At 37.4% G+C, this 23,005-nt stretch overlaps 1 protein-coding gene across 3 annotated transcripts in view; it reads right to left on the bottom strand.

Moving 5' to 3' along the window:
- Positions 1 to 22,011, bottom strand: part of HERC4 (HECT and RLD domain containing E3 ubiquitin protein ligase 4) — a 32,631-nt gene extending 10,620 nt beyond the window's left edge. For all 3 annotated transcript variants that reach the window (XM_010188488.1, XM_010188490.1, XM_010188489.1), the window contains exons 1-14: positions 21,786 to 22,011; positions 18,838 to 18,997; positions 17,449 to 17,525; positions 14,903 to 15,124; positions 13,744 to 13,835; positions 10,562 to 10,692; positions 9,355 to 9,515; positions 8,886 to 8,962; positions 6,740 to 6,864; positions 6,140 to 6,199; positions 5,494 to 5,605; positions 4,969 to 5,158; positions 3,984 to 4,156; positions 1,984 to 2,100 (exon numbers count right to left, since the gene is read on the bottom strand). In XM_010188488.1, the coding sequence (XP_010186790.1) occupies positions 1,984 to 2,100; positions 3,984 to 4,156; positions 4,969 to 5,158; positions 5,494 to 5,605; positions 6,140 to 6,199; positions 6,740 to 6,864; positions 8,886 to 8,962; positions 9,355 to 9,515; positions 10,562 to 10,692; positions 13,744 to 13,835; positions 14,903 to 15,124; positions 17,449 to 17,525; positions 18,838 to 18,997; positions 21,786 to 22,011 (1,923 nt within the window). The remainder of the gene's footprint in view (positions 1 to 1,983; positions 2,101 to 3,983; positions 4,157 to 4,968; positions 5,159 to 5,493; positions 5,606 to 6,139; positions 6,200 to 6,739; positions 6,865 to 8,885; positions 8,963 to 9,354; positions 9,516 to 10,561; positions 10,693 to 13,743; positions 13,836 to 14,902; positions 15,125 to 17,448; positions 17,526 to 18,837; positions 18,998 to 21,785) is intronic.
- Positions 22,012 to 23,005: the final 994 nt, after the last annotated feature.

Here is a 23,005-nt window from a genome sequence, read left to right as displayed (position 1 = left end):
CTGCTGAAAAATGAGTTTGTTTTCACCCAGCAGGCAGACACCAGGAAAAGAATAAAAGGTAATGACAAACTTAAATTCTGAACTTTACTATACATCAGACTCAGAAGTCAAATACAGACACATCCATAGCTCACAAAGCGATGTTCAGAATACTTTGCTTTCTAACTCTATCCCTCATTTCTACAGGAAAACTCAGATTTGAGGGGCTCATTTGTCACAGATTTATGCAGGTTTGTACTCCTACTGTATCTACCATTATTTATTCCTAATTCAAACTGTTTTTCTCAGCCATCTCAATAACACCTCTTCAAATCAATAGCGCATTATTTAGTACCTTCAGTTTTTCCCCAACTCATTTTTCTGTTGTTGAAAGAACAGAAGTATTTTTCTTCAGAGTTTCTCTCTGAGAATATTCCCAATACTTCTGAGATTCTCTTCTCTATTTTTTCTCCTCCAAATTTTAATTAAGGATCCGAGCAAACAGCTTTGCCTCAAGTTACAACAATAAAAATTACACTAGCAAAAGGAATTCTGGTTTGCTGTTACTGGTTCAATAGGCAAGTAGGGCTTCTTAGCACTTTGAAAACAAGAACACAGGAAACTAGCAAACATGAAGGCAGGAAAAGGCCGTCAAAACCATTTACAAAGGAGATCTAAGGCCATGGAATTTCTTTCAGTCCTAAAATAAAACAAAATAACTTTTTCTGTTGAACTTGAAACTGCACACATATGTGATGAAACAGTGATGATTAAAGGGAAATTCACTATCTAGCCTTTTCTCTGTAATGTCAAGCAACTGCTCAATCTTTCGACAAATGGAGCATAAGACTTTCCTTACAAAGCAGTTTTCCAGCCCTCATTTTCCTATATTCAGTACTTTCTTCTCTGATCACAACATGTGCAATGTGGGTTTGCTTACAGCATTTAAAGCATAGTTGTAAAGGTCATAATCTTTTAAATTCCACCACTTCTGTACCCTTCACTGGCATACCCTTCACTGCTCCAAAAATACAACCTGCCTCTAATTCCAAGGCCCTAAAATGCTTATCCCTAGCATCTACATCTCATTTTCATACACCATCCCTCTTAGCTACCAACACCAACCTACAACACGCACCGGCTATTTTTTCAGACAAGCCTGGCTGAAGCAAATGTCTGTCATGGCTGACTCATTATTTCTTTACGCTCCCCAGTCTCTTGCTGTTTCACACTGCAATTCTAATTCTTTGACAGACAGCATTGCCTGCTTTGTGTTCATAAAACACAGCAAAAGTAGCTCTCCCGTGTACAGGACCTCCCGGGTACTGCTGCAAAAATATTACATTTAGATGGCTACAGAAAGTATAACAACTTGTTCAATATTCTTTCAAAGCAGAAGTCAAAGAACTGTGTTGCAAAATCTCACCCAACTCTCTAACTCTCTGCACAGTCATTAACTTACTCCCACTTACCACTCTTCTGTTTACAGATCCAGGAATTAATTCTTTCTGTTCTTGTTGCTATACTCAAAGTGGAAAACTATGCTAGTTATCTGTCCCCTGTAACTCCTGATCATGCTTCTAGATTTAGTTTTCCAAGACAGTTTCAGCTTTCTCATTGACTGAACCTACCTTACATACCAATTCAGGTTGTTCTCGATGTTTCCCTATGATGAACTATCACTTTCCTAACTTTTTCAACATGGCAAGTTTCAAGTGACAGCATTTTAAATCACTTTTAAATTGACAGATGAAGATGTTGACATCTTAATGACAACTAACAGCGCCAGTCCTGCACGAAGCATGCCTATTTAACAAATCTTCCTTAGCTAGTACCTGACATGAGGCAGTTCAGCATCAGTGATCTGTGAAGATATTTTTATGAAAAGAAAGTGCCCATATTTAGAGAATGCACAGGTTTCTCTAAAGGGACAAAACCAAAACAAAGCACGGGAGGGGGAAAAACCCACAAAAAAAAGCCCAAACAAAAACCAACACAACTTACCATTCCAAATACCTGCTGCTGGACCCAGTTGACATAGTCATTTCTGATATCTATCAAATCTTGTATCTCATGAATGTAAAATCTGTCATATTGTATAACTTGTCCTCTTTCATTGACCTGAAGAAGTGCAATTTAGTTTTCATTAGCACATTGTCTAACAGTTTTCAAAAGGACATATTCCATGTTTTTCAAGCTTCTGATATATCAGCCACAGATACCCAGCTACTAAAAAACTCTAGAAAAAACAAAAGTGCCTGGAAGAATGCAAAAATTAATGTTAAAGACACGGATACATGGATTACCCACAATTCCAAAGATGCAAAGGAAAATAAGATCAGCAGAGCAAACAGTACTGCACAATACAGCGCTGCCACTGTGAAACATGGCATGTCACAGAACAGTTATGAACGTCCATATCCAGCTGTACAATGGAACCAATACTTATTCCTGTATGTGCACAAGTTCAAGGCCTATGATTCAAGAACTCTGTTCTTAATTACTGTATGAATACTATATTACCTGCGACCATAGGAACAGTTTTTATTTAAAAACATTAATTATAGAAAAAGAGAGAGATATGGAAAAGTAACTTTTATATAAAGGCTTGGCTCTACAGTCTAATCTTAATCCAGAAGTATTCACACTTCCCTAACGCACACTTATTTTCCTAATGACTATAAGCACTGTGAACTGCCAAAAGGGCAAGATGCCCAATCTTGTCTTCATAACCAGATAATCTAAGCCTGCTTTTCACAAACATCTCCCCCACTGTCCCCAAACCACTCAATACTGAATCCATTAAATACCCCAGATATGTCGCCCCATTTTCTTCCATTTCTTTTAGTCCATAGTAGGTAATTATTAGGACTACACTAATATAGTCGGGCAGCAGAGTAGCAACAAATGTAACTACTTCTACAATGTAGCTACATGTTAATCAAATTTGATTATTTTTTTTTAAAGGAACTTAGGAAAGCCACATTGCAGTTCTACAATTACACAGAAGGCTTTAAGATTTTGGGATCAATTTCAGCTGTTTAGATTTACAGCTACTGCAAGCCTGAGCAGTGACAGAAAAAAATCTAAAGGCAGCAAAATAATAATTTATTACATATCAATAGCTTTCCCTATGGGAATTTGTAATGGAGATCTTGCACTTCTAACACAAGATAGTTACTAAACAGTCTTACTCTAAGCCTTAGTTTGATGGTGTCCATAAAGAATAAAGAAAAGCTGAGCAAACCGTACCAATTCCAACTTTCAAAGCAGAGTCTTTCCTATTCTTTCTAACAGCCTGGGGAGAAGGGCCATTATAAACAGCATACAAAGATCCAATTTAGACACCTATGCCCATTTTGCTAGATTGTACAAACACAGTACTTAGCCAGAACCTTAAGGAATGCCCACATTGCTCTTTTAGCCTATAAACACAAAATGCCATAGGACCAGAATAAGCTACAGAGGGGAAAAAAACCACAGAGTGGAAGGGAAACCTCAGCACCAATTAGATAATACACTGTGATGTGCACAGTCTGGTTACTCCAAATGATTTAGACTGTTTTTGTTCAAAATTTATAAATTCATTAGTTTTCATGAATTAAGTTACAATACTAACAAACAGAATACACAACTCAGAAAATAAGGATTTGTCTTGGTAAAACTGTGCGGATCTTTCTTGTTCAAAATACAGCTTGCTCTTATTTTCCATTTGTGATCTTATCTGCTACCATTTCAACAGGAAGAGGCAGTTCTTTCCAATGTACCCTCACAGACAGAATTGACTGAGTCAGGCTGAAAAGAGGTAATTCTATCACCACGTCAGGTTGGAATCCAGAATTCCAATGGTGCAGAGGTTCAGATGGAACAACTACAGATATCTCTGTAGATGCAAGTCTAAGGATTTAAAGCGTTTTAATATCTTAAATTCTTTTCACAACTACACAGTACACAGATGCTGACAAAAACAAACAAGTAATTGGTTAAAATGGATGGAAACGTACTCTGTGCAGTATTTCCAGAACTCTGAAAGCTGTGTGCAGAAAATTGGTAAGTATTCTTCTTTCAGAAGCTGGAATGCCAATCTTGCACAACTTCAAGAGGTGGACTACGACATCCTTGTAGAGTTCCACTATCTTGAGGAACAATGGAGGTTCAAGTACAGACCACCAATTTTCTGTCAATAAATGGTGAACATACAAACTTAGTACTTGGCACTACAATATGATGTTATTCTATCCTTTTAACTAGAAAAGCATACTTGTCAGTTACCAGAGTACAACAGTTCAAAGAAATAATCAGCTTGCTTTTCTTTACGGCAGACAAGTTCTTCATTCTCATCAAAAACCACCAAACACCAGAAGAGGTGGGCTACACAAAAAAACTGAGGCAGGAAGCACCCTCTCAAAAAGACACCAATTAAAAAGGAAATATTCTGAAAACTCAACTCCAAGCTGAATTTCAGTAACAGGAGTCACAATAAGAAGGTGCAAGGAAGTAATTAAAATAACAGAGCTATTCTCTGGTGCATATTTTAAGATCACAACTTAGGATCAGTGAGAAAACACGAACCTCTCAGAAGAAACAAAACCGGCAGGATAGTCAAAACAATGTAACATCTGCTCTGCAACACTTCTGTAAATTGCTTAGAGCTTGTTAGCTGTCTGACCACATAATTTTCACTTCAAAGTGCGAAGACGCATATCAAATACAGTGCACTACACAGTTTAACTCCTCCAGAATGGAATCAGTCCAAAAATCACAATACCAGATGAACTCAGAGATGGCCAGCTAACTCACCCAGAAGCAACAGAGTTGGTATTTTCTTACACATCAAGCAACGTTAACCCTTAACGTTCACAGTGGGGAATTCTACAGAACTGTAAATACACAGCAGGTGTTGCTGAGATCACGTCTTCGCTGATGGAACCTGTACACATTTTCATGTGGAGATCCTTAGTTTTAACAGTAAAGAATTTAGTTTCTTACCAAGAACTTTCAGAGGAGCTTTTTCTAAGTTCAAAATAGCTGTTCCAAAAGGAATAGCTAACGTTGTGAAATTGTTCGCATCGCTCATCAGTGGGCATTCTGGTAGGGTGAGATACAGCCTCAAAGCTTCAACATCTGGTAAGGAGCTGGTCAATTTGGGAATAAGGTTCTTTTCCAAACTAGCTGCCACCTACAGCACATCATAAAAATCAGTTTATTCTAATGCAACTGTGAATTCAAACAAATGCCCATCTAGATAAAAAATAATCTAGAAAATTATCAGGAGTTTAAATTAGGCCATCATGCATTTAGAAAAAAAAGACAGTATATTAAATACTAAACTGCAGACACAAAATATGCTGATGTGTTACCTAACTGGCACAACGCAACACAGTTGTTATGTATTTGCTGTTGATATATGAAGAAAGTAATTAAAAGGGTCAGAGCAAGCATAAAAACAGCATTTCTGGATAGGTCTAACACCAAAAGATAATCCCAAACATAAGGAAAACATGCAGCACAAACCTGTTGTGATATATGAACGTGGTCAGGCTGTATAAGTTTGTGAAATAATAGTCTAGCAGCATTCATATCAACCCCTGAGAATCTAGTGCTAGTTTTGTAATGATCAATATTGCTGCAGCAAGAAAAACAAACAAACAAACAGAGAAAAAGACTGAATCTTGTATTCTTGGCAACACAAGTATTTTCTTCATGCTGAATTGTCAGACCTACTTATTAAGAAACTAAAATGTGAGAGAGCACAGTATCAGACTTCTATTTCTTACATGATTTGAAGCAACTGAAAAAAGTACATTCTCTAACTGTAAGACAATTCTGTAAAACTACTGGGATCTAAACCAGCCTGTGCAATATATTCCCCTTGACTTACACACAACCTGTGGCTGAGAAGTAATGAGTTTTGCTGGCTTACATGGCAGCAGCCAGGCAGCACACACTTCCAAAGACTGGTAGGAGACATGCTGCATTTGGGCCAGCTGACAAGTCCTATGGCAGTAAAGGATCTAGAAGGTTGAACTGGGGGTATCACAGTAACAGTAAGATAAGGAAACACTGGGGCGATGTTACAGTTGAAACAAGAGACATTTGAAAGGTAATCACCATTAATTTTTGTTCATAGGAATACTTGTTTAAAAGCCTGACCACTTACCTCAAAGCCAAAAAGCTCCCATTCAGGCACCCAGCTGAGGAGAATGTTCCATCAATTTCACTGAAATTGTTCATATGAAATAAGTTACATTTATTCTGTTTTCTTTTTACAAATTAGCATTTATGATAAAAAACCCTGTATTTAATCCCTAATAAATTACATTGTACATAGGATGGAACTCTGACTTTAACATGACGAAGCAACACTAGATCAAACCTCTGTTCAAGACTCAATGCTTAAGACAGCTCAAATCAAAGCAAATCTTGCAATCTGTTTTTAATTTCCTTTCATTCTCCTTTATTAAAGTAGAAGCAATAATCTTTGAGTTGTTCTCATATTCCTTTTCACGGACTGTCATTTTTCAATGTGCAACAAGATACTTAATTTAATCTTGTATAGTCATCTAAACTGTGACAGAGATGACGCACGCTAAAGGATCTAAACTACTTGACAAGCACGGCAATGAAAGCACAGCAAAAGCTCTGCACGTAATAAAATCAGTAATTAAAAATAGCATTGCTACGCATGTACAAAACTCCATTAATGCCCAGTTCATATGTAAAATTATGAAAGATAATTTCTTTTCTCAACATCATTTACTTAGCTATCTCTACAGGAAGTCTTCCGGATGGGAAAGTCAGCAATCTTTGAATAAATGTTTCGTTCACAGTCCAGATCTGCTTCAGAAAGTCAGGATACCTAAAATCGTCTGGCGGCACCATGTTCTAAATTTTAAAGAAAGCATAAAGAATCAGGCACATAATACTGATTTCCAGAAAAATCAATCCTGTGGTTGAGCTCTTTATCTCTTCATTGACTGACAATTTGCCTAGCCAGACTCTTTGAAATAAGCCCATGGATAAATTTACTATATTCCAGCAGTTCTGCATTCACTATGAAAGCAGAGCATGCACTAAAACCATATAGATTAGTGTCTTAATTTACACTACAGCTTACTTCATGCTAAACTCCCTAAACATACAAGTACTTTTCTAGAAGATGAACACTAAACAAGTTTTACACAAGAGTAGCAAGCAACTCTTCTCCCTTGTCACTATGCACTAGTTAGCTCAATGCCAGGCTGTGAGCATAAAGAACTATTCAATTCCCCAAACATTACTGCATGATCAGAAGAGCTGCATTTTGAAGGGCTGCTCGTACCAAATGAATTTCAGTCACATTTCTAAGAGTGAAGAGGAACAGAACTAAGACCGCTGTTCTGAGTAGGAACACTGGTTCAAAAAGAGATGGCAAATAGCACCAAAAATAAGGTTAAAATGGTAAAAGAAAACCTGTATCTTCTGAGTGTGCAATCTGAAAACATAGCTGACTCAATATGATGACTAGCCGCTGTCAAAAATCAGTACTTCTGATGCCACCCTACAAGATCAGAATAAAAAACCCTCTTGCTGTTTCCCTTATGCCCAGCAGAAATATAATTTAAACTCACGGTGAAAAAAAACTCAGGGAACTGAGCTGCCCAAAAATTAACTTGAGAAAACAAACAGATTTTGGCTGAGACCCCTCAACTGGCACAGACATGCAAGTCCCAGGAGTACAGCACTCGCGTAACTTCAGAAGAATTCAGTACAAATTACCAAACTAAGTAGTACTAGAGGTGTACGTTTGGAGCACTAAAGTTCATCTATTGCTAATGCCACAGTAACTGCATTCATACAGTCTCCAGTTCACCTCAACTAGTCAGTCAGAATCTACTTCAGTGATGAGAAAGCTTAAGAAAGGAGTTGTAACAGATAAGCTCTGAACCTGTATTAGCAGTAATTTTTCTCTAGTCTACACCTGCTAAACAAGCGTCTCTCAGATACAGAAACAATTACCATAACTCAATCAGAATTAAACAATAATTAAAAAAAAACCAAACCAGAAAAACTGTTAATTCTGTATAACCAGAACAGGCTGTGGGACCAAGCCAGCTTGTTGCTGCAAGCCTGACCTGTACTCGGTTTTTCTTAACAAAACACATTTCCCACTGAAATCTCTTTTCCTTAGTGTCCAGATTAGTTTTCACCCCACATACTCAACTCTTGATGCTTTATTAATCCCTATGGTCTAACATCTGTTGGACTAGATTAGAAATACTCCCTATACAAATCCAGCCATTTATCTTTATCTTGTTTTTTCCTCCCAACTCATCCTCTAATAGCCTTTCCTTTCTACCATACTCCCACATTGCAATCTTCACTGTGAAGTCCTTCTAGATATTTTTCCCCCATACTGGAATTTAAACAGATCAATTCTTGTCCTTTTAAAACTTAAGTTTTAGAGTTTTGGCATAAAACTCTACCACATAACGAACTACATCATCACCTATCACTTTTAGCAGAAAGCTCCATTTGTTTCCTCATCACTATGGTAGGGTGAAATTGCTAGAGAGCAGAATAGAGCATAGTTGCAGTCAGGAGTTACTAAGGAGGGATAGGCAGGGCTGAAGAGCTCAAATATTTAATCACCTTTTCCTTCAGGAAAGGAAAAGCGCATGCATCCATCCCTCAGGAAAACAGCTTATGCCACAAAGTCTCAAGAGCTTACTGACAGCTAACACTCAGTAACTGGATCCAAGCTGTCCAATTGCTAAACTGCCTTAGTGTCTTGTGTTTCCACACTGCTCTAACGAACGTTACAATGTAGTTTTGCACCTTCAATATGAAAGTCTTTTAAAATACATCAGAAGAACTAAAAGTTGACCTTGAAATACCTTGGAACCAAAGTATACTTAATTTGTTACCTGTGGATAAAAGTAGTGTGCAAAACTTTGGTCCCCACCAGAGAAAATTCTCTTTACACAGTAACACTCCTCACTGTCTGCAATAGGAATAAAAAAAAACAGGAAACCGTGAAAAATGTGAATTTGAGAAACCCTTAAGATACTGCACTCAACATTGAATTAGAAAAAGGTTCCTTTGTTACATAACCTTGCTGGAGCAGATCTCTGCAATACAATAGTGACTCAACTTTTAACTGAGGTGAATGCTAACAGCGCTAGCTTTAGCTCTAGCACTAACAAAAGGACCTTACTCAAAAGCACAAGTAAGCGTGTATTTCCAGCAGCAGAAACAGACTTCAGGGAACAGAGCACAGTGAAAGCTGTTTTAAAGAAAGCGATCATTGCCCATATTTAGTTTAAATCTCGAGATCTGTAAAACACTATAAAGGAACAGGAACCCAAGAAGTAAAATATGCCAGATGTTACTTACCTGTGGTTACAAGGCATTGAGTACTATAAGGAAGCCAGTTTCCTTTTACTGTGAAGGGACTTTTCCTATTACTGGTTGTTCCTGTACCTAATTGCCCATTACCTCCAAGTCCAAAAGAGTAAATTCTTCCAGATGAAGGAACAAACGCAGTAGTGTGCTGCCTAGGGCAAACAAAATTCAGTAACAGAAACCTAAGCATTACGACTAGGCTTTGTGCAGGCCAGACAACAAATTGTGTTAAAAGCTACAGTAAGGGTCCCGCAGTATCAAACACTCCATGGATCTACTGGCAATTCACTGCCACTGGCAATACTCCATTTATACTCCAACGGGCAATATTCCATTCTTACGGAAAAGTTCATGGAACAGAGATGCCAGGTTCTGCCTTGAACCCCTGCTTAGCCACAGTCTGACCTTTAGAGCATATCTCTAGACATTCAGAAATTTGAAGTTTCTACCAGATCGGCTGCATCTCCTTTCCCCTCCCATCCTCTCAACTCTAGATGCACTCTCTCCTCGCATGAGCCTGAGAAGAACCAGTATTGAATTTACATAAACCAGTGGAATGGGTCTACTCAATGTCAACCAAACTGCTAGAAAGACAGGTTTATTTTTACATATTCTTTAACCCAAACAAAAAAAAGTGTGCCCATCTCTTAAAAAAATAATATTTTGCCTCCCTCATTTTGTGTTCTTAGAATTCAATCCTATGGACAAAAGCATTTTAATGTGTGCTGGATTTTTTTTCAATTTCTTTGGTGCTATTATAATATAGACAATAAAAACTGATTAGGAACTGAAGTGCCATATACTATTACAGGTATTTCAGGGGAAAAAAAAAGTAACGTTTGAAAATTTTACACTTCTCCTCAGTGACGTTCATGTACCTCCCCAAACACACTTGTTTGTCAATAGGAAATGACAAAGTAACAGCAACAAACAACACCCGAACATTTCACACTGATTATTCACACTTTCAGTTTAGAAAATCAGAGCCTCTCAACTAGTATAGCTTCCTTCAGATTATCTTCTACTGAATGTTTTTTAAATCCCAGTAAGGTCTCCAAATATCTTTTGTTAGAGACCACCTTGTCTTCTCTAACCACAGAGGGGAAGAAAACAACCAAAACACTTCATATTCCAACATATATGAAGTTTAATACAAAATAATATAAGATTCATAACGCTAGCACAGAATAAACCTTACCTGCCACAAGTGATCTGCGTGACAACACTTCCCATAAGTTCAAAAACTTTCCTTGGGTTTATCTCATGGCTGGTAGAGTTATGACCCAACTGACCATAGCCTCCAGCTCCAAATGTAAAAACCCCACCTTCCTAAAGAAATAAATTACTTGCATCAAAATTATTATGTATTTCAAAACAAGAAACGTAACAGAAATAGAAGTTTAATGAATTTCCTTTTCTGATGATTTTAGAATTGCAAGGAGAGAAAATACACATGCACAAGAGAGCACAGAGGGGTCACACGTTAACTGCAGTTACGTGGCACAGCTATTAAGTATTACCTTATTCATGTTAAACCACATTCTTGTATCTTCCACATTATTATACAATTGTCCTGCCATTAACTTGTGTCATTAATAGACACTAATGTTTGCTTTTCCTCTTTTCCAGTTTTCTTGATGAACTACAGCAGTATGTGAACTCACGCTATTAAAAAAGTATACTTTGGCTTTTCAATTCTGAAAATAAATCTTACAGTAATTATCAAACAGGAGGGTGCCCTCCTCAGGCAGATGATGCAGAGTACGACTGAAACAGTCAGCTTCATTATTTGAAAGCATAAGAAACCAGAAAATGTCTACATTGTTGTAAGGCAAGTAATATTTTTAAAAATGTTTCTGATTAATTTAATCAAGAAATTAACCAAAAACTTTCATGGAAGAATGTTAAATCTTGAAACATTTTCAGAAGTTATACAACTTACCTTACAACAAGTTTGAAACTTTCCATTTTCAAATGCTTTGAAATGGTAAAGCTGTTTCTTTCAATTCTACTCTGCATCAGACTGGAGATCTGCTGAAAATCATAGTTAAAATGGCAGCGTCCGCTGAGAAAAACCAACAGCCTCATTCACTGAGTCAGGATAAACAGTGACAGGTTTTGCTGAACCTTAGAAGGCCTTGAAGAATGCTCGCACGTATGCGTGGTGTTGTCTACAAAAGATATAAATCAAGACCCCTCGTTCTTCAAGGCCTATCATGGAGTTACACAAATCGGTGACAATTTGTAGAAACATTTACAGTAAATTCAGTATCTTAATTGAGTCCATCAGCTTTACAGCAAGTTTTAGGTTAATTTCTATATGTTAAGGGAAAAACATTTAGAATGCAAGTTAAAGATCGCTGTTTTCTTTACATTCTATATTTCCCTAACCTTGCACAGTACATCAATATCAGTTTCAGGATTGCAAAGTTGCCACATTTTTTTTCAGCCAAAGCGAGTTAATCTTTTAGGACAAAAAGCAACTGTTTGTGAACAGTCTTTTCCTTTCACTGCAAAGAATTAAGCATGTACAAACAACAAAAGTATGACCACATTTAGATCATATTCTTCAAAGCAACTTTTCACTTGCTGCAGTGTGAAAATTCAAACTCTCTCATTAAAAAAAACCTCACACGTTTTCCAAAGGTAAATAAACAGAGATTGTTGTTCTTCAGAAATAAAACAAAAAAATCATTACTTCCAAAATTCTAATGCCTTCTACAGCAATATTCTGAATTCAACAGATTCAGATGTGAAATGAATGGTCACTTTAGTCACCTGCCCAAATCTTGATCAGCCAGAATTGTTTTCTACTGCTAGCAGTAAGATTAGTAAGATTCTGTTTATAAATTGATACATTCTATTGAGAGCGATCAACAACAGGAAACATCAAAATGTTAATATATACTGATTTATACCTAAATGTTGAAGTCTAATCCAACTATTGAAACACAGAAAGTAAAGTACGTGGCACACCAACACAATACATGCTTTTTTCCCAAAATCGCCCTTGAAATAAACGACCAGCTTTTCACAGAGTCTCACACTACACATCTACTGGTGGATTACGTAAATCTTCCATTTCTTCTCTTGGTTTGCCAACAGTACATAAATAGCTGCTGTGCAACAGAGAGAGTAGTGAGCATATGCGAGAGAAACAACTCTGCAGACACCAAGGTCAGTAAGGAAGGACGGGGAGGAGGCGGCTCCAGGCACCAGTGCATATTCCCCTGCAGTCCGTGGTGAAGACCATGGTGAGACAGGCTGAGCCCCTGCAGCCCATTGGAGGTTGTCAGTGAAGCAGATATCTACCTGCAGCCTGTGGAAGACCCCACACCAGAGCAGGTGGATGCACAAAGGAGGCTGTGACCCCATGGGAAGCCCATACTGGAACAGGGTCCTGGCAGGAACTGTGGACCCATGGAGGACCCATGCTGGCACAGTGTGTTCCTGAAGGACTATACTGCATGGAAGGGACCCACACTGGAGCAGTTCATGAAGAACTGCAGCCCATGGGAAGGGCTCAGTTGGAGAAGTTCATGGAGGACTGTCTCCATAGACAGGAGAGAAGAGGATGGGAGAGTGAGGAGGAAGGAGTGGCAGGGACATGTGATGAACTGACCACAACCCCCAGTCCCCCCACGCCACTGGGAAGGGAGGAGGGTAGAGAAGCCAGGAGCGAAGTTGAGCCCAAGAAGAAGGGAGGGATGACAGAAGGTGTTTCAATATTTGTTCTTATTTCTCATTACCCTACTCTCACTTTTGATTGGCAATAAATTGATTTCCCCAAGTCGAGTCTTTTTTTTGCCTGTGACAGTAATTGGTGAGCGATCTCTCCCTGTCCTTATCTTGACCCATCATACTTGAGGAGGGGGAGTGACAGAGAAGCTTGGTATGCACCTGGCATTCAGCTAAAGTCAACCCACCACAACAGCAATTCACTGGGAAAATTTCCAACAACCACACACGCCAATCCTCCCAGCAAAAATTAACTTGGTCCGATCAGTAATAACAGGAATGTTAGAGGCACTGCAGTCACAGAACAGCAAATCTCTTTAAGAGCACACTAATGTAAATTTCAGTATCTGCACAACTGTAAAAACGCAACATGCACTGTCAAATCAAAAATGCTGTATTCTGTATGCTAAATTTCACCAAATCTGTCAAAAATTTAAAACTACTGAAAGATGTCTTGTATTTGGTAAGCTTTTTAAAAACAATTTAACCATTCTTCCAGTGTTTCCTCAACTTCATCCAATCAACTCTGAAGAAACTATGTGAGGATTTTTATTTTTTTTTTTTACTATTTCCTATTTAGGTAGCAACTTCTCCTGAAAACATTCAAAAATCAAAGCATAAACGTATCTTTAAATACCGTACCTTTGTAAGGGCAGCAGTATGATCTTCTCCACAACATATATGAACAACCTTCTGAGTTCTCAGTGACTTTAGCAGCGTAGGAACATACCTGTCTGAAAGGTTTAATACAGCAGTAGGTTGCTTAGACATATAATAGAATGGATCACTAGATAGTTAGGAAGCACAACTAACTTCCCTCTGTTGGCAGAACAAGTCAACTTTGCATCTATTTCCACAAAGGCAATTTTCAAAAATGTTAATGCTAATGTCTTAAAATTTGTCAGGTACACTAAGATGCCTGGGAGACACCCTATCAAGACATAAGAAAGGGATTTTACTGAGAAGTGATGCTATTTAAAAACTGGGGTAATACATATCCTAAAGAATATGTAGAAGTAAATGAAGTCTCCCATGAAAACTTCATTTCTAAAAATGTAATTTTCTTATTACATGGGTGTGACTAGATTTAAAGCATTAATCCAGATACATAGTTGAACTGCAATGCATTTTTCTTTTCAATGGTGTTGAGAACAATGAACCAATGAGAAAATCTGAATTCATTACACTAGTTCTAAATTATTCTATACTAAACTGTGTATTGCAGGAATCTGATAGCATCTACTCCCACCTTGGATTCCTGTGTCCCGACAGTGTGCATGTAACATACAACTATCAAAGAAGAAAGTGTTTGCCTAACGTAACTACTTGCTTAAATTTGTCAACGGGTATCAAGATCCGAGAAGAGGAAATTTTGGAAATGTTTAGCCAACAGTCATGAATGATTACCAAAAGTGGCCTAGAGAAGGCAGATGCCTCCATGGCAGAAAAACAATGAAGATTCCTCAGGTGTGTCTACTAACAGCAGTTAATCAGTTTTGATAGATTATTGGCTTTGTCAAGCAATTTCACCTACCTAAAATTCAGTTCAAACTGTAACTACTGAACAGTATCTTAATTCAACCCCATCCAGAAAGTTGAAGCCACAGAAAAAATTAGAACAGGGAAAGAAAACAAGTCAAGGAGGCCAGAATTTCAGCATAACACTACAAAACAGCTGAGGGGAAAAACATAATTCAGCAGAGGTTTGGTCTGTCTGCTCCTTCTCTAGGAATATTGCTGTCTTTACATTTACAAACCAAAACCTTCAGCATGAAATTTTACTTAAGTAATGTTTACTTACCATTATCATCATTAAGACCTAGCTGCCCAAATTTGTTGCGTCCCCATCCAAAAATGGCTCCAGAAAGAGTTAGTACGAAACTATGAGCTCCTCCTGCTGCAATCTGTGCAAAAGGGATTCCCAGCAGAGATTTAATCACCTGTGGTGAGTTTTGTTTTTTATACTCGTAACCTAAGCCCAGCTGGCCGTATTTATTTTGTCCCCAGGAAAACACTTCACTTCCTGTTTGAAGGAAAAATAAAATAAACAAGAACTACAATCAATATAGTTTAATTATATAAGGTTTATTTACTGTAAGAAAATCTGAAAGTTAGTTACTCTTCAAATACATTTGAGCTTGAAAATGCATACAAATTACTGACTTTTGAAGCTAAGCATTCTCATGTAATTTGCAGACATTCAGCTCAAATATTTAATCAGACTGCCAGCACTTACATCACATTCAAAACCCTCAAAACCGCACTCCTGTTTTAAGTGGTCAGTAAGTTCAGTTTGGTTGTTACAAAGCAAGATGCTGTTCCATTGGGAGTTCCACTACTGCAGGTATTTGTATGCAGAGATCCTGAAGTTGCACACTGGATACGCAAAAATTTCCAATTTCCAATCACAAGCCTCATTTAAGCTTTCATACCGTAACATACCTAATTTTCACATACAACTTAAATGACATATATTTTAAATTTTAACATATTAAATTAATGATATGGCCACTAAGGCATGAAATCACATTCTGAACTTTATGCTTCCTAAAGAAAAAACACATTTTGAAGAATCACAAATCGGAGAATTATTTATGTTAAGACCGCCTCTGAGAGAAAGTGTTCTACTGAACAACCAACATTTTACCAAGGTATTTACTATCCCAAAGGTCAACATGTAATCACAAAGATATTTTGCTTTTGCTGATGCGATACATTTCAAACAGTAATGTTACCTTCAAGCAGTAATGTTTCCTATGTCTCTCCTACTTCCACCTTTCAAATTACAGTTTTTATCAAGATGGAAAACAATGAAACCCGTGCAGGTCTCCCAGATTTTACTTATTTATTTAAACAACAACCAAAAAACCCAAACCAAAACCAACCAGAGAGGAAAAAAAAAACCCCACCGCACCACTATTCTATACAAAACAATCTTCCTAACACCCAAGAAATCCTACACCAGTAATTTATAATCATATGAATTAATCCACCTGATCAATATCCCATACACAGATCTAAAAATACTCCTCTCAAAATGCCCGATTCAAGAAAATTCATACCATTTTCCTCCCTGTGTGAGCCTATTTTTAAGGCTGTAACTGTGACTGACCTTGCTACACTGCAAGCATTTCTGCAGAAGTCTCTTACAATAAGTGGGAAAAAAAATCCACCACAAAAGAACACCCTGTGTGTATACTGATAATGTACTTGAAGCTTTTAACTATTTCAAACACTGAGTGTATTTTAAATTACAAACTCCTATTATATTCTTGCACCTTTGACCGACAGAATGCTTAACAACGTAATTCTGATGCTCCCCACATTCTACTGCTCATCTTAACCCCAAGCAAAGAGTTATCTGTAAATCTCTGTCTGCCTGTCCTGAAAACAAAGGCATCTCACTAGGTTATAATGGTAAAGACACCTGGAAATACACAATGGCACAGAAAATACTCAATGTGAGTCCATGAAAAGACACACAGAATCAAAGCACATACAATCAGTATAAACTATTATATTTAAAGAAAAAAAAAATCATTCAGCATACAATTAACACCTCCCTCCCCACAGCTTAGTTTATATTTTAACCACACATTGTTAAGAAACACTATCAAACTTGATAATCTTCCTGGAATTTTTGTTTTGAGTTTCCAGGTTTCCAATAACCCCGTCCAGCAGCCACTTCTAACAAATGGAAGTTCTGGCCACAGCTCTTCCTTTGTCATCACGAAGCAAACAAGCAGCAAATTCAAATCCATATTCACTTCTGGACAGCTAAACCAACTAGCCCCAACAAGATTTTGAAGATATATTTGAACATTTCCAAAGGTGGTTTATAATGTGAAGTTATGTTTTAACTACAGAAGCACCAACAAAACAGAAGCTTTGCAACAGAAAAGCAGAAGCTTTGCAACTAAAAAGCAGACAAGGAAGTCGTTGCCTGCAAACCTTAGTAACTTAAGTTACAGGTTAAAATAGAGCGGTGACAAAGCAGCACGCTAGCAAGATGAAAAAGACACGGGACGAAAGAATTAATAAATAAATTAAGAAAGAAAGAATAAATAAAGAGAGAAACAAAAATGAATTAAAGAAGGAACCTATATAAAAGATGATAAAAAGCAAAAGAGCATAAGAAAAAAGCAGAACACCACATTTGTTTGTGCATCTGTTTATTTAATTTCAGGCTTCCATCATTACATTACACTTCTACCAACCTGAAATCTCATCTGCATTAAGTGCTAGTATGCTTTAAAAAAAATTCCTTTTTAAAAAAAGAAAATGTGTTGAAACCTTTAGAATTACCCGTTAAGAAATTACACAAAACTTCAGAAGAACTTGGCTTACCTTTTGAGAGTGCTATTGAGTGATAATAACCACAAGCAACTTGAACTATTTGGATCTCTGATAAGCTTTTAATATTTCTGTTGGGGGAAGAAAAACAGAAAGAATTAACCTACTACATCATGGTATGAAATATAAAGTCACACCAGAGGGTAATACACAAAAAGTGAATCCTTTTCACTGATGTGAATATGAAACTAATTTAAATATCCTAACTTTAATCAGAAGTTATTTAGTAAAGTCTCAAGTCAAAACAGCTTCTTTTCTAACACGTTCAAGGATGGGTTCTGTCTTATTTTCAAAACAAAGTCAGTAAAAGACGATAATGAAGGGAGGTACACGTGCTAGGAAGGAGATGTCACACAGCTGAATGGAGGAAATGAATACCAGATGCATGAAGAAAGATTCTTACTTTCTAGTTTCCAAACGAAAAAAGGTTTTACAATCTTCTTCATATCAGTATTAAAGACCGAATTACTCTGTTAAAATTCAAACACTCAATTTTTCACCTCTACCAACATTAACTTTAAACAAAATTTCCATTTACGGAGCTATTAAGTATTGCCTAATATTATAAAGACGTTGCAAATGTGTACAAATGTGCATTAAATCTAGTATGCTTTCAGCTTTGGATGAAAAAAACCCAGGAGTTTATAAAAGGCCTGTGGGCTTTTAAATTTGATACATAAAATAAGTAACTTTTGAATTATTTGTATCTTTCATATTTATACATATGTCACAGCCATTACAAAGTTATAGATCACCAATGTTTCAGGGAATTGTTACTTTTGTGTGGTTTTTTTCCCTATGTAAAATTAAAATTGGAAAAAAGCTTGCAAACACACAAACTTACTGCTACAGACAGTTCCACTGATTTCCGTGAACCTATTCATCACGGTAAAAAGCTGCACTTCAGCCAGCCAAAGTGCTTACCGAATTGTGAGAACAGGCAAGTGAATCTGCCTAGTATTCATTTTTATAACCAGGTTTATTATTTGACCACAGCTAAAAAGCCTCAGCGTGAAAACTGAAGTACGAAGTTCAGACAGCAAATGTACCTTCTTCAAATGTACTCACACAACAGGTTTTGAAAGTTTAACATTTTACTTCTCTAACTTCTCAGTTATCAATCCCTATTTACATTCTTAAAATACCCATCCTACTTTTCCAACATAATTCTCATTCTTAGCAGATGACTATTAAAAAAGAAAACAAATCAAACCAAGCAAACCCAATACACACTTCTCACTTTGAGAAAGGAAACTGCGTATAGCATGCAAGTGCCATAGCTAAAGTACACTTTCTAATGTGTGTTTTTAATTATAACAGCAAAATAGCTTAGCCAATGTGATTTAAACACAAAACCCTTATTATATACTAGTTATTGTTAACCTGGGCACTCTGATGCATTCCTCTGTTCCTGGCAAGCCAAGCTGTCCATCAGTAGCCAGACCCCAAGCATATACCTGACCCTTGTCATTTAATGCAAGAGTGTGGGCTTCTCCACACGATACAGCTACAATATTTTGGGCATCCAGTGCACCAACATGCTCTAAAAAAAAAGAGGGAAAAAAAAGAGAGTTGTTTAGAAAAAAACCAAAAAAGCTAATCACAAGCTAATGTTGTTCAAGACAGCTATACTCAGTGCTAAGATATCAACTGAAATGACACAGAAGTAAGCCCAGAAGTCTGCCAAAAAATCCTTTACTTAAAATTACAAGCATGCTATTCTAGGAGAAGTAGGTTGAATCTGACACGGCAAGTAACCAAACAACAACCGTACTGGAGCAATACACACACAAGAACTGCTGCTTGATCACGATGGTTCCTTCTAATCTTGTCATCCGAAAATGAGTGCAGAAACTCAATTAACATTAAGGTCAAATAGATTACTGTCAAATGACTACACGTGTAGACATTATGTAAGAGGAAAACATTCCACCACAGCAAATTAAATTCACCTATTCATTATTAACAAAAAAGCCTGCAAAACAAGGCAGGGCAAATTAAAGACTAAAGCTAGTGATTTTGCAGTGAGCTACACAAAGTCCTCTTTATAATGCAAAATACTGTAGAAACAGATACTAAAGAGTCATTTTTTTCTAGCTATACAGTGCATGTCTCTGAAAAGCAAACACTGAAATATCTGTGATTTTCTTCCAGTAGCCTGCATCAATACCTTTAAACACATTTGGAAAAGCTCAAAGTTTGTTTTCGCGCTTATGATTTGCGATCAGAAGTCTCATATTTTCATTTCAGCAACAGTAAAGTGGAGAAAAATCATCAGGGCCTGTCATTAAGGCTGGAATTTTCAACAGTCCCCTTAAATAAGAGCCTGCTTGGACATTTTACACAGGAATTCTCTTCCTGCCTCAGAAAGGCACCCCACTGAAAAAGCCTGTGCATCATCAATGTAACACACGCTGTAAACACAGCCCAGCGTAGCCTAAGTCGGTTTTGAAACAGCAGCAAACAGCAACTGCAACACAACAGGCACTCAGTGCCCAAAATAAAGTAACACAGGCAGCAGACCTTTGTTCATTTTTTTTAAACAGCTGGTCTGATTAAAGAGGTTATGACCCCAATTCAGCCCACTCTGGCCTCCGCAGCTCTGCCAATGGAAGAGGTCATGTAAGCACTCTCCAGTTCAGGCAACAGCGCGCAGATTAGCTCAGACTGTCTTCACCAGCTGCTAAACTGGCCAGGCTGGCTTGGCCTAATATGGATTAAGGAACATTCACACAATCCCTATGGCAAGCAGAGCTTTGTGGGGAGGAAGAAGGGAAGGCACAGCTAAAGAGTGGCAAAGGTGGCAAAGACACGCAGTCAGTGACAAAATTATCTTCAGTCAATTAAAATGCAAACGGGTGGATGCTCTCTTTTGAGTGTAAGTATACCGAGCCTCTTTAGACTGTGCAAGGAAAGTTATCCTAATGCAACAACTTCACAACAGAACATTCAACAGTGTTGTCAGTAATCTCCAGATGAAAGAAAAAATAGGAAGGAGATTACAATCCTCATGACTGCTGTGTCTGAGCATGTTAAAAAAAAAATAAATTATAGTAGGTGTTTGTCCATTACATACAAAAGCTCATATAAGGCTGTTTTAAAAAAAATACTAAGTCAAGTATTTTTACTATAACTTTTAGATTTAAAGGACAATTCAGCATCATTTTTCAAAGTGAGTAACAAGTATTCAGAGTTAGGTTGACAAGCTGAGTCTCTATTCATGTTCATGAAGCAGATGTTTGCACAGGGTTCAAGTTTGTCAGTTTTCATACCTATTTACTGTTTGCCAACAGAAGTCCAAATTAGTTTTAAAAGTTATGTATCAACTACACAAAAAATCTTTACTTGGAACCAAATCCGAAACTCTGAATAGAAGAGGACTACTGAAATACTGCATAAAACCTCAGTTCCATTTTAAATATCTGTAACAATTACTGTGCCAAGTAACTTGTAAAATCGCTACAGCAGTGATTAGAATAAACTCTTAGTAAGCCTTTTCAGTTTGGCTGCGTTATGCTGTAAGTACTGTCAGAAGCACTGTTCTGTTTCTCTCAGTAGCACGCAGATGACTCACATGCACAGGTCTGAAGGGAGCCCATGTGCACACTCCTCTGCAGTCCCTGCAAGATGTTTACCCATTTCTGCTATAGAACTGCACTAGCAGGAGGCAGAAACACACATATAAGACAGATAGAAGGAAAAAAGAAGTTTTACATTGCATCCTTTAGGCTTTTTCAAATCCTCTTTCTGTGGCACTGCATATGCTGAAAATTCTTTTATCAAAAGTTTTATTTTTAGTTCTTTAAAAAAAAAAAAAAGAAGAAGAACACTGCTTTAATCAGACCTGCTCTGCATCACGTATTAGATGACTGAAAGCACACAGCACGTTTCTCAACTATGGTACGCCAAATATTCATTTGGACCGTATTACAGCAGCCAACCCCATGCATATAGTACACTGATAATCCATGTATTGAAGCAGGTGACCTCCTCTTGATATTAAAAACAGCTACTGAGTCTCTCACAGCTTTAGGTAAACTGATTCCACGCTGGAGATAAAAATTAGTGGCACTGTCCAGCTGCACAGCCCACAAAAATACGAGGGGACAGCCATGTTTCACAGTTGGTTGTTTCCAACCGTCACAAGATGCAACCCAAGCAAAGGAATGCTTTTCAAGTTAAAAATATGCCCATTCTTGGAAGAACTGCCGTGCATATAGTTCAGCACATGCACAGACATTGGCAGTCCTGGGTTTGATGTAGCATAATTAAACAAAAAAATACATGCACAATTCCATGTACTCTCCACAGTTCATTATTTCCAAACTTACCGGGTCTTTTCCTGGCTTTTTCATGCCCGAGTTGTCCTAGATCATTACATCCACATGTATAAACAGTCCCATCATCCAGGACAAAAACAGTATGCCTCAGTCCACATCCTACATCTCTGACTCTTTTATTTAAGAAAAAGTCACTTTTTCGGGGTTCTAAAACAATCTCTTCATCAATTCCACCCAATCCAAGCTGTCCAAAAGATGCATTTCCCCAGCACAACATGTTTATGCTTCTCTTGATCACAGAGATCTTCCGACTTCACTTTTCTAGAATATCCTTTCTGTGTAGCTGTTCAAAAAGAAAAAACGTACAGCTTTTCAGTTGTGTCCCTGATGTCTGTTATCTTCCATATAGCATGTAACCCACAAGTTCACTTTCTATATACCAACATATTGAAACTTTGAGCAACTTTTAAGAGTATTATTTACTTTCTTGGTAAATCTACAGTATTTACATTAACTCTGCAATAAAATGCTTTACTTCCCATCTCAGTTACAACTTTTAAGATGTGTAGGCCCCCAGCTTTATAAAACTTTGTTTCAAAAATTAAAAATATAATTCTTTGTAAAACTTCTTTAATCCCTAATCCAGAACTATACAAATAGCAGTCGCAATCAATTCTAGCCAGGGGAAATGACCTTAAATATCTTTTAAGGAGACAGTACAGGCTAGTTTCTTTACATAAGGAGCTGCATGACTCCAGAAAGCACTGTGTATGGCCTCAAGATCGTTCCCAAAAACAACACTTGACTCACAGCTTGGAAAAAATTGGTCAGCTCTGATCAATCCAGTTATGCAACACAAAAGCATAATATGATATGTCAATCATTACATTTAAACAACTATGAGTCAATGAACTTACAATTTTAAAGAAAATAAAGAGCTGAAACTCAAGCCCCCAGTCTTGCACTGCAACAAAGACAGGCGACAGCTTCATCGTTACTCTGCAGTAACAGCAGGCCATGTATGCAAACTCCTCCACGCAAACCCCCATCCCTAATGCCAGCATTTGCTACCACAACTGCTACCACATTTGCGCTGACAGACCCTGTACCTATTTGGAAAGGATACAAAGCTACATGTCACAGTTTAGACAGTTGTTCTATCAACTGATTACTCCTCCCTTACCCAGGAAGGGGAATTGGGGAAAAAGAAAGGAGATCCATGGGTCGAAATATAAAAAGATTTAATAAATAAGAAAAACAAGTATTAGTAA

This window comes from Mesitornis unicolor, unplaced genomic scaffold, assembly GCF_000695765.1.
Source record: "Mesitornis unicolor isolate BGI_N332 unplaced genomic scaffold, ASM69576v1 scaffold34297, whole genome shotgun sequence".
Lineage (NCBI taxonomy): Eukaryota > Metazoa > Chordata > Aves > Mesitornithiformes > Mesitornithidae > Mesitornis > Mesitornis unicolor.
Note: the sequence above shows the minus strand (reverse complement) of the source record. Positions and strands in the feature narration are given on the sequence as shown.